Source organism: Perca fluviatilis, chromosome 16, assembly GCF_010015445.1.
Source record: "Perca fluviatilis chromosome 16, GENO_Pfluv_1.0, whole genome shotgun sequence".
NCBI classification, from domain to species: Eukaryota; Metazoa; Chordata; class Actinopteri; order Perciformes; family Percidae; genus Perca; species Perca fluviatilis.
This window is the reverse complement of record NC_053127.1, coordinates 24,086,035-24,098,472: the sequence shown is the minus strand read 5'-3', so window position 1 is coordinate 24,098,472 and position 12,438 is coordinate 24,086,035. Positions and strand designations below refer to the sequence as shown.

General features: G+C 38.7%; 1 protein-coding gene across 6 annotated transcripts; it reads left to right on the top strand.

Annotated features, from left to right (window-relative positions):
* The first annotated feature begins 489 nt into the window (after window positions 1–489).
* On the top strand, window positions 490–8,198 carry LOC120544451 (myelin protein zero-like protein 2). Of its 6 annotated transcripts, none has more exons than XM_039778200.1 (5): window positions 501–868; window positions 4,818–4,987; window positions 5,347–5,557; window positions 5,740–5,784; window positions 5,985–8,198. In XM_039778200.1, exons 1-5 carry the CDS (start codon window positions 808–810, stop codon window positions 6,155–6,157), a joined length of 660 nt encoding a protein of 219 aa, XP_039634134.1. In that variant the 5' UTR covers window positions 501–807; the 3' UTR covers window positions 6,158–8,198. The 6 variants fall into 6 exon arrangements, with proteins under 6 accessions (XP_039634133.1, XP_039634131.1, XP_039634132.1 ...); XM_039778202.1 differs by having other exon boundaries at window positions 502–868; window positions 5,721–5,784; window positions 5,985–6,133; XM_039778199.1 differs by having other exon boundaries at window positions 490–868; window positions 5,386–5,784; window positions 5,985–6,169.
* The last annotated feature ends 4,240 nt before the right edge of the window (window positions 8,199–12,438 follow it).

Sequence of the window (12,438 nt, the reverse complement as noted above, 5' to 3'; positions counted from 1 at the left end):
AATTCCACACATTTGTGCTTGAATGAATAACTGATTTTCATTCCTACCTGTGGTCATTAAACTTTACAACACCTCCCTCAGAGAGTCACACACCCCCTCTCTATAATCATCTCAAACTTTTTTATCGCACTAAAATCATCTCAACATAGACAATAATTTCTCTTTTTATTGCACTATTTGCACATAACGCTGTACATTTCATATTTTATATATTATTACTGTATATTTGTTTTATTATATATGTTTAAAGTATTGATAATATATGTTTTTTTTATTGTTTGTATATCTGGAGTGGTAACGAAAATAATTTCCCCCTGGGATTATTAAAGTATTTCTGATTCTGATTCGGATTCTGATTCTGTTTGTGATACGATACTGTGTCCACGAGATGGCACCAGTCATAAGAAATTAACTTATAACATATTTCAAAATGTAGGCTACCTTAACCCGTAGATAACAGCCCATAGTTAGTAAAAACACACTGGATGCGTCTGTTTGAATTCACACATCATAGGTTCGTGGGACGATATCAGCCGAACCGAAACAGAACAGGTGTTTAGGGGCAGGTTGGAGAGGTAGGTAGGCTGTCAGCTTATGCAAGAGGCGAGGTAGTAAACACCGCCCATCAGGTGCGTACAAGGGTGACTCACATCCACGGAATCACCACGGAAGACAAGATTCACAAAAAAAAGGCTCTTTTTTACTCCGACAGTCTGCGGCGACATTTGCGTTCATGAACCCGTTTAATAAATGTACATGAAGGGACTTTTACAGAGGAATTAACCGGCCGCAGTTAAGGAAGTATCAATGTTTTATCCTATGTATCGGATATGGCCTCTGCTTCTCCTGGGAGGATTCGTGGTGCCAGGTGAGTTTGAACAACTTCCTGGAGAGAGTGGGCTGATGTCTTCCTCAGGCAAAAAACAAGTTTAAGAGTGCTTTTTGGAGTTAGTAGGCTAGCCTAGTTATGACCAGCGTATTACTTCAGGACATTAAGAAGTCTGTAGGGAGCTTGTTTAGTTTCAGATGGTCCTGACCGATGCTTACTTTTACCAGTGGGCTAAAACCTACAGGTAAAAACAGCCTCATATATATATATATATATATATATATATATATATATATATATATATATATATATATATATATATATATATGTGTGTATTTATATATTTATATGTATTTTATTTACAATATATCATCTACTCATAATAACTGGTCATCACTAACAGTGACTGCAGCTATACAAGTCATCTACAGATTGAACACCAATTAGCAGCATGCTCAGCTTGACTATAGATATTTGTGATCGCAATTTAAATGTATGATTGCTGCTGAATCACACACTGCACAGTTTAATAAAAACATGAAGGCATTCATATTTGGCCAAAGCTGGAAGACTAGTTTAGCAGAGAGAACATAGAGACATAAAGTATGTTGGCTTTGATAAGAGCTCTTTCTGTGGTGTTACATCAAATTTAGTTTTTCTCAAATATCCTGCAAGTTTTGAATAAGAAGGAGCTGTTTGGACAAGCAAGCTTAGGAACACCTGGCTTGGTGTTCTGGGCTTTGGTGTGGTGGGGGATGTCTGTTTATGTGTTTGAATGGTGGCTCTCATTTTGCTGGAATTACAGATAAGTCTATGGCAGAAATGATAGACTTGTAAACTTGTAGTAGAAGGGAGTAAGTCGTAAACCATCTACCATGAGAGTGCTCCTGTAGATATCTGATCATAGTTACATTTCAGGCTGACTGATAAGCACTCTCATGGCGTCACAACGGAACAGATAGATAACATGAAGCAGGCTTTGTAACAAAAGTAATCATTCCTATGTTCCCAGGCTCTTTCCTTTTAGGGGGATAATATGGAAGAACTGAAACTAAACTGTACTGATATAGAGAAAATCAAATTTCACAATATTTTTGATCAAATACATCGATGTCAATATTGCAGCGATATTGTAGGGTTGACTATTGGTGCTTTCACAAATTATTTACACAATGAGATTTTTGATAAATAATCATCAGTAATGTGAATATAATTCAAATAATAAGACAAATAAGAGAACAGCTCATTCTAGTAATGTCAAAAAAAACATTATCACTTTACTGTGATACAGCCTTTAAAACCAGGAAAAGACCACATTTACATATTACGGTATCCAAAATTTGTCTAGCCTCATATATATCGATGTGGATATAATATCGATATATTCCTCAGCCCTAGCTGTTTTTACTGGCAGCATTCACCTACAATGCCTCAGATGAGGTTGGAAAGCTTTTCCTAAGCCATTGTTGCTATCATTGGGCACTGAATGTATTTTTTAAATCCCACTTTCAGTTTCTGCTTGTCTATCCCATTCCTTTATCAGTTCATTCTCGATAAGATTGTTGTCTGTTAAACAAACCTCATTCAAGTTTTATGGTGTTAATTCAGTTTTACTGCTCAATCTGTGATAGGAAAATACTGTACTTAACTGGCTTACGAAAAGGAACATCCATTACATTTGTTAACTGTATAGGAATCCACACTGATATGATAATTCAAGAAAAATAATCACTAAAAACATTGTTTACAATAAATCACTAGTGTTATCAAACTACTTTGTCAGCCTAAACCTAAAAAATATGACATAAAACATCTGTTTATCATTTAGGTGTTTGTATTTAAAGAACAAAATGTAATGTGCTGAGGCTTCCTGTATGAATGTAACTAGAGGTATTGGATGTGCTTGTACTTGAACTCGGCTCTAAAATAATCACAAACACCACGCCCTGTAAATTAACTGTATGGTTTGCAAGCAAATTTTGCATATTGCTGCCAGTCTTTGTTTTAATTCATTTAAAATGTAGCATTTGTTCTTTGTCTCCCAGTTTGGTAAAATACACCAACACATTCTAATCTATTTTTCCGGCTGGCGATGCACATGTAAACAAAGTCAAAAAGCATTGCTCTGGTTTATCCTGGTGTAAAGACATTGATTAGAGGAAGGGGTAATGTTGGAGCTAAACAAGTTCTCAGGAATAAGGCAAAGAAACCCATTCTAAATGGGCAAAGAGGATCGCTCATTGGCTTACACCTGAAGTTAATTGGGGTGCTTCTAATTTTATTTTTATTTTTTATTTGTACATTTATTACATACACTATTTGTTGTCCAATATCAGTAAGTAGATCTTAGTGATGGATAGATCGTTTTGATTTAAGTATTTATATATATATATATATATATATATATATATATATATATATATATATATATATATATATATATATATATATATATATATATATATATAATCCCTCTTTTTTATCATTAAATTGGATATCACCTACAGAATTACTTTATGACAAGTCCCTATAGCTTCACAATACAGAGACACTGACCATGTCCTTCTAAATACTATCCTCCTGTTAAGTTTAATCTTCTACAGTCATCTGTTTTCTTTCATCCCTACCTGTCCAGGATTACAGAACATTCTTGGCTTCTTCTTCTCTGCAATTTATGAGAAGTAATGCTTTAATCCCCAGGAAGAGTCCGCAGGTCTGAGCTAAATCTACATCAGTGTGGCTGACATTGTGATGCAGATTTAGCTCAAATATTTAACTTTACCGGACCCCTAGAAGGAAGTGTCAGTTGACAGACAGTTGCCAGTATACTTTGTTTCAAGTAAAACATGATGGGAAATTGTTCATTTGGGGGTCACTAAGATGTATTATTGAACAGATGTTGAATGATAAATGTTTGTTTTTTTTCAGAAAATATATTAGTTGTGTTTTTAAGGCATCTGTAAAGGCAGAACCCATCTGACCCACTGTACTTGTACACACATGCAATCATTAACCCATAGTAGGCATAGTAGCTACTATATTTGGATTACTTGCTCTCTTGTTTGCTGTTCTGAAGCACTGAAGTCTAGTAGAGAAGTAGAAAACCAGATCTTGCAATCTCAAGCAGTGGCTGTAGAATAGATTGTGGGCAGTTATCGTCACAAGAAATGGACTCGCAGTTACAAACAATGTACACCAGATATCTGAGGCTTACTTTGTCCCTTTGCTCTCAACTGTCAAGGACATTTCTGTTTTAAATAAGCAGTGATAACTATGTTTGGTGCAAACAGCTCTGCTCTTGTTTGGACGGTTTAATGAAATGCTCTGAAACTGAGGCACTTTACTGTAACTTGTGTTCTATAAATGAGTCAGGTAATGGAGGTTTGTATGCAACAACGGTGTGTAAGGTCAGCGTAAGGTTAAAGGTCCCATGGCATGAAAATTTCACTTTATGAGGTTTTTTAACATTAATATGAGTTCCCCCAGCCTGTCTATGGTCCCCCAGTGGCTAGAAATGGTGATAGGTGTAAACCGAGCCCTGGGTATCCTGCTATGCCTTTGAGAAAATGAAAGCTCAGATGAGCCATTTTGAAATCTGCTTGTTATGAGGTCATAACAAGCTAGGTTACCTCCCCTTTCTCTGCTTTGCCCGCCCAGAGAATTTGGCCAACCCATGAGAGAGAGACATCATGGCTTTCAAACGAGAAAAGTGGCAGTTGGTCAAGGCCACACCCCCCCCCTCCACCTTGCCCCTCCCACTCTCCTCCTCAATAGCTTCAGACACAGAAATGGCACATACTAAGGAAAGCTCATTGTAGGACTGGCTCTAGTGGCTGTATTTCTGCACCAAAGCTGAATTTCGGGAAAGAGACTTCAGATACAGTATTAGGGGACCACTAAGGTCTATATAAAAGCATCCAAAGAGCACCATGTCATAGGACCTTTAAGGTAATGAGTGTTGTTTCTCACTTGCTTGTCTTTGTTACAGGGGTGCGACGTGTCAGTGGAATAGAGATTTACACCCCGAAAGAAGTTGAAGCGGTCAACGGGACAGACGTGAAACTGAAGTGTACTTTCACTTCCACTGACCCAGTGTCGACTCAGTCCGTCACTGTGTCCTGGAACTTCCGACCCATAAATTCAGGAGCGGATGAGTCGGTGTGTAGAAACTGTGTTTTTATGAAAATGCTTTGAATGTGTTTTATTATATATTAATGTTATTATTATTTATTAAATCAACTTGTGATTTTTTTTTATAGGGTAGTAAAAGTGTACTGTATATTTGTTTCATTTTCTCATCTCCATTCTCATCACCAATAGTCACTCTATATATTTGCCCTCTTTTAACAGCTCTCTGAAACAATCAGAAAAAATGTCAAAAGCAGAAGATAGGAGCCAGTGGCTTTTCTCATGCTTGCTAATTTGTTGGGACTTCTACCCCCTTTTGCAATGTTGTGTTCGTATGTGTATGTGTGTGTGTGTGTGTGTGTGTGTTTGTGTGTGTGTGTTTTTGTCAGGTGTTTTATTACCAGGACAAATCATACCCTCCCATGCAGGGGCGTTTTAAAGACCACGCGGTGTGGTCGGGAGATATTATGAGACGGGACGTTTCCATCACCCTGCTCAATGTGCCTCCGACCTTTAATGGCACCTACCTCTGCCAGGTGCGCAACCCTCCAGATGTGCACGGCGGCAACGGAGAGATCTTCCTCAGAGTCGTCAACAAAGGTCAAACTAGTAGCACTGCACGTTTGGAAGAAATGTCACATTTTATCACCATCAAATGTACTACAGTGAAAGAAAAGTTTGAAATGTTGGAGGATCATTTTGTTTATTTTTGCTTTTCAGTCATTACCATCACTGTTTTCAACATGTATTTTGAATGTTCTAGTTTCCGCTGTGTTACTCAGGCCTTTCCACATGGAGATCAGAGGTCAGGGTCTTCCCTGGAACAGGTAGCGGTTCAGTCAGTGTCTGGCTCAAGAGCACTTTGAATACCCACAGTATGATGTGAAGGACAGTGTGTTTAATCACTGGGACACTGTTTTGTTTTGTATTCTTAGGGTATCTCTATTTTGTTCTCTGAAACTTCCCAACAGACAGCACTCAGCTTTCTCCCACTGTTATCACTGATTTTGGGTCTTGTTGCTTCTAGTTTCCCTCTCTGAGATCAGCATCCTGGCAGCGGCAGTTGGAGGCAGCTGTGCTGTAATCCTGATCCTCCTCGGTATCTTCGTGGCGGTGAAGTTCTACAGGAAAAAGCACAAGGAACCCAACACTGAGCTGCAACTGCGGGAAAATGTGTGGAAGGACCCGACTGTGTTGTGAGGGCCAGAGAGCCGAAGCTCCTCTTCTTCTCGTGTGGAGTCTGATTGGCTGTTTGTGTCCACTCTGCTGAAAAATAGAAATTTGAGGGTAGGCAGGCATCTTGTTCTATTTTTGCTTCTCCAATGTGACCCTCAAAGATATTATTGTAGTTTGTTTCCCTCAGCATTAGAGATTTAATGTACCACCCCTCCCATTTGTTGTACTTTATACCCTTTTATTTGTTTTTTACCAAAAGTTCCCAGTTATTGTAATTACTAAGGTCATTTTATTGAGAGTTTTTTAACTGTAGAGTAGGAGATAGTAGAAGGCCCTCTGATGGTAGTACGAAGCGCCTTTTCTAACTACATGCTGTACTTGGAGCCTGTTCATTGATCTCAATTCACAGCTGTAGTGCTGACAGCACCAAATTTGTTCGTTTATGTAATCATGGAATTTCTTTTAAATATATTAGTTATTTAATGATGTGTTTTATGGAATTATGCTATAACCGATTTTGAATTTGCGAATACCGGGGAAGAATTTTAGAACCAGAGAACCATGAACTGATTTTAGTGGAGAAATGTTCATGAATTTATGTTTTGGTCATCTTTGTCCACGGAAGGAAGCAGTACTTCAATCCTCTGTGGTTGCTCCAGCGGTGGAGCCATGGTATTGAAGTCCCGCTCATTAAACCATCCTGACTAATTTAATCACAGCTGTCAATCATGACATTTCATCCCATTTTTATAGCATTAAATAACTAATATAAACCAAACTTATCTGAAAAATGAACACTTGAACAAATTGTGTGATAAGAACTATCTAAAATGAAAGAAGCCATATTTGGCTTGACGTGCACTTTGATTTTTTTAGTTTGGCCCATGTACCATTTGCTGACATAGAGGGGGCGGGATATATGACCTATACTGCGATGATATTGGTGTTGATGATTAACACTCGATTGATTAGAATCATCTTTCCTGTTAGAACATCAGCCTTTTTCTTTTCATTAACATGATTTAAACAGAAGACGTGTTTTTATTATACTTTTCAGAATTCAGTGAAATTATGGTCACTGAATTACAGCATACATTAAAGTTCATGTTAAGAGTACTCCACTGATTTAGCATTGCACTCCTATAATATTGTCAGACTCCCGATGGACAGTTTTTAAAAAAGCATCAAAATCGATGCATACATTCTTCACTGTCACAACCTGCTTCTTACATTATTACCCACAATGCAACTTGACTGCAGATTTGGGTGTGTTGCTACTAGAGGCTAATGTAGCCTCAAGCTTCTGGCCTCAGGCAGTGTCGAGAAGCGTGCTACAGAGGTCTGGGAAACTCTCTTTTTTCTAACTCCATAATCACAGATTCTTTTCATTTTCAAACTTGTAGTCTTCAGCCCCAACCAATGCTGACTCAAGTGACATCATGTGAGGCAATTGATCAGACTGCGCAGCTCCTCTGGAGCCACATAAAGTTTTATATAACGTTTTTTACATAAATTACTCCCCAACACCTGTAAACTCTGATGTGTAAATCGGGGGATTTCCCCTTTCATTTCTATGTGTTTTATAGATGTAAGTTTGTTTTATGTGACTGCTGTAACTTTGCTTCTTTGTGCTAATTTGACTGGATTTCCATACAGCTGCTGCTGAAAACCTACTGCCTTCAATCAATGTTGTGAAAACTCGTGAATTTTCAATGTCGAATAAATGTCGACTATAGATTTCAAAGAGAAGAGCCAGCTTTGCTGAAAGCACCCCATACCAGTGCAGACAGTGCTTTTTCAACATTGGTGTTGCCACCAGATGTTTCTCCTGTTCAATTTCCAAAAGCATCAGCCGACACAGACAATTTTTGCTGCCAGAAAGTCCGCCATGACATTTATGAGTGATAAACAAAGCCAGACGTTTACTACATTGGCAACATTGTACAAGTGATTTTGTATTAAGAATCTGTACATATTGTAAAATAAGCAAAACTTTACGTTTTTTTTAAAACATTGTCATATCTTTATTAAGCAACTCTGAAATAAAGAACTGTTTTTGAAATTATGAAGTTGCATCAAGTGTATTTTTGATACAAAAAAATCAGTGTATGGGGACAGATCAGCTCTTGAGAACGGATCGGGTGGGTGAGTGTGAAATACCATCAGCCACTCCTATATGTGTCATACAGTACATGACAATGAGTTGCAGTCACACTTCCTGGCCTGAGTTGATCTGTCTTGTAAACCGGTTGAAAAAATCTTACTGGGACATTTTTTGAGTTGTTTTAAAAATGACGTACACCTACTGGACAATCATGAAATGACTGTTGGCTTTGTTGTTATGTCACTCACATTACAACTCATTGGAAAATCTGAGAGCTTGCTATTCCAGTGAATAAAGCACAAGTTCACAAAAACAATGGAGGAAGCATGTACTGTAGGGCGCCTCCTGGTGGTATCATGAACTCTCCTATTTCATCATCCTTAAGTGATATTTAAGTAAGAATTAAATTTTTCCTGTTTACTTTTACATGGAACAGTTATTCAAGTCATGGTGGAGAGGAACTCTAACCTGGGACATGTGGTAACCTGTCTGGGACTACACAAGATAAAACCACGCTGACTCTTTTTGCTCCGTGAGAATGGAATGAAAACATGCCTGTTGAACAGGTTCTTTCTTTGTATGAATGGTTCAAGTGCTGTTACAGAGATAATTTTAAGACATCTTACAGCAGATTAATTTGTTTTTTAAGGAAATGATCAGCAAAATTGCAAAGGAACAGTTAATGATGATAAGAAATACAACGCTTTGGGTCGCAGTCAATTAAAAGCTTTGTCAGCAGTAGTTCCCATTTTTCTCACATGAGCTTTAGAGTGTGTGTGCGCGTGTGTGTTTAGCCACTTACCTCACAAAAATAAATACATTTTATTATCCATTATTGTCTTTCTTTGTAATTTCGTCACATTGGGAAAGCCACAGCATCATTGCTCTGCATAATAACACAAACACAGACACTGATATTGGCACACGATTTTGGTATTTATTAAGGAGTGAGAAAAAAACCAAAAACAAGTGTGAAGTTTTCCAAAAAGAGAGATTGGGAGGCACATCAGCTGTGGCATAACAATCACAGAGCAACTAAAGAGAGGTGACGTAAAGTGAGAGCCAGGCAGCATAGAGAAGATCAGGCCGATGGCTGTGTGTGGTGTACTTGTAGTACTTCAGTATTAATGCTATTTTATACTTTGTACTCCTATACATTTATCTGACAGCAGTAGTTACTCATTTAAGATTTTACCTTCAAAGAAAATAAAGTAAATAATACTTAATAATAATAATCTGGATAAGTTTATAAAATAGAATGGGTTGTTACAGATTAAACCTTTTTGGCATAATGACCCCCAAAATTGCAATGTCTAATTTAGGCCTCTTGTTACATTCCAGATGGTTATGAGATGTTAGCAGTTGCGCCAAAGACTGATTTTCCCTCTAAACGTCTCATATTTCATTTAAACCTGCAGTAGCTTTTGGCCACTTGGGGACAGCAGAAACAAGTTCACAACACACAACACTGACATATCATCAGCTTTTAAGTTGATATGTCAAACTTGTTAGCAAACAGAACTTTTTTCCACATCCAACAGTTACGGAGCAGCATTCATTTGGAGTTGTGTTTCTTATCTAATATTTACTCTAATAGCCAGCTGAAAACAGCTGCCTGTTGCGGCCAAAAATAACGCAGTGAGCGTGTTGCAGTTTGTTAAAAGTAATGTTACGTATGTAGTGAGTGAAAAGCTAGGGTACAGTTTGTGGAAAAACTGGATTTAAACATTTTTGCACTGGGCAAAGGCGTCATCACCCCAGGCAGACTGTAAACACCAGTGCAATCACGGAAATACCTTGGAAGATGCAAACTGCCTCGGGATAACAGGTGAAAATACAGTATGTCCTTTGTATTTCCAACATAAGGTTTACGTTGAGAGGAGTGTACGAGGTGCCAAGGTCACATTTGTGGTGAACAATCCTCCAGATTTATCTTGTGACTCTTTGCAGAGGGCCCCGACCCCTAGGTTGGGTACCACTGAACAAAAGGACTTAACCTGTACTAACTGGACAGTATAGTTACTGTAAAATGCTAAATAATGTAATAATGTCATAACTAATTTTTTCTCATAAATAAATGCTATTGGTCACCGTTTACGTCTGTCTGTGGGTTTAACAAATATTTAAACGGGGACGAGGCAATTTTGTCTGACTACGTCTGAGGTAGCTTAATCAAATGTTTTCAAATTAGTCTTTTTTCATTTCCTAAAAGGAGACGGTTTTGGACATGCAAGGTTTTCACCTGACAGTGACGATATGCAATATATAAGTCACAGATCAAATATCTAATTACTTCTTCCACCATTTTCCCACATGTTTTCATTGTGTGAGTACTTGTATTGCTTTAACCCACTAATGTACAGTGAGAGCTGATATGTGTGTCTTTTTCTCTTCCCTTTGGATCAGCACACATTTTGCTGCAGTAAGAGCAAATGACACCTATGCATTTTTAAAAGCTGAGGGTGCATCTGCATGGCATCTATTAATAATAACATGGGACACATAATAATTAATATCTGTATGGTACATTGAATGTGGTTATGTTTGTGTGTCTGTTCATGGGCACTCTCTCTGTGTTTTAAGTTGTCCTGCACAGGTCTGCAGCAGCACCCTGTCTTCCTGCAGCAAAATGCTTTTTTTTTTTCTGCAGTTCTGGAAGAGTTCCCACTGCTGCTGCATTGATACTCCAGTGGAGGGGCCTGGAGAGGAGAGCGGTGAGCCCGCAGCCTGGCCACATGATCTCTCACTTTAGAGCTCCACAGCCGTCAAAAAGGATCCTATGGAGTCTGCATACAGTATGTGCGTAATAATCTGTTCAATGAATAATAGATCCCAGTGTTAGGTATTTGCAAAGTAAAGTACAATATATATTTATAGGGCAAGATCCCTGCATTGGTCTTCGTGACTGAATCTGCCAATGTAAATTTCAGCTACAGTCCTTCAGAGTTGGGAATATTACCTTTTCTTCTCCTGTAAAAGAAATAGTTCTGTAAGCAGAATCATGTTAAGTCCAAAATGGATGTGTAGCTGTCCCCTTGTCCTCTGCCAGTATAACTGTACCTTGACTCAGATGGCACACTCTGTCACATGGTCTCAGTGGCATCCAATTAACACTCACAATTCTCCTTTTTCCCAATATTAAACTCAGTTTAACCACTCAGCAGCCACCTTTTTCTAATGAACTCATAACAACAAGCCATTATTACCGTGTAGTCGCCTTCTATTTCCAGTAATTGATGGAGTTGGACAGGCATATAGTCTTAAGTGTATGAATGCAGCGTTAGCCAGTTCTAAAATTGACTGATCAAATCTGGAAACTCTGAGCTAAGCCCTTCCTCCGTCATGTCCTGCAGTGAATAGTGCAGACAAATGCTATTGGTAAGCTGTTGATGACTGATGTTTTTGTACATTTATAGGAAAGGAGCTGTCCCGTTGTGAAAAATGACTGCACACACCGCCTCATATTATAATGCACTTGCAGCTGCATTGCACTGATCACAAGAGAGTAATGAATGCCTCATGATATACAAGATAGTTTGACCTTCTAGGCATTGAATGGGAGACAAACACACATCACCGGTGGCTGTGGATGTTGATTATCCTGAGCCAGGGGAATATGAGTACCGGCAGGAGCCTGCCTTTCAGGAAAGGAGGAGAGGAGAGTCATAGAAAAATGTTACTCAGTCCATCTGGGGAAGGATATAGAAACGTGGAAACATTTTCAAAGTCCAATTCCAGCTAAAAGCTCAGACATTTCATATTTTGTTAGTATAGAGATAGGATAGATGATAGAGAGTAACTATTGTACTTCTGTGATGCTGAGTTTGATACTTTAAAGGTGACGTTGTCAGTGAAAGAACATGTCTTTTTATGAATGGATCATTTGGATATGGGACTGTTTGTCTGGTCCAGCCCTGGGGATGCATTACACAACCTCCTCCTTAACCTGCACTGCAGAACTTTTCTCTGATCTTCACAAACACTCTGACAAAAGTGCCTGAGTCTGCATACACACCCCGAGCCAGGAGATGGGGAGGAGGGTGAGGCAGGGAGGGGAGCAGAGAGAGGAGGAGTGAATGGGGGGTGATGGAGGAGAGAAAGAAAATACGTGGGATATCGGGGCAGGTGAGGGAGGAGGGACGGAGAGATGAGGGGAGAGAGAGAGAGAGACAGAGAGAGAGAGAGAGAGAGAGAGGTGGCA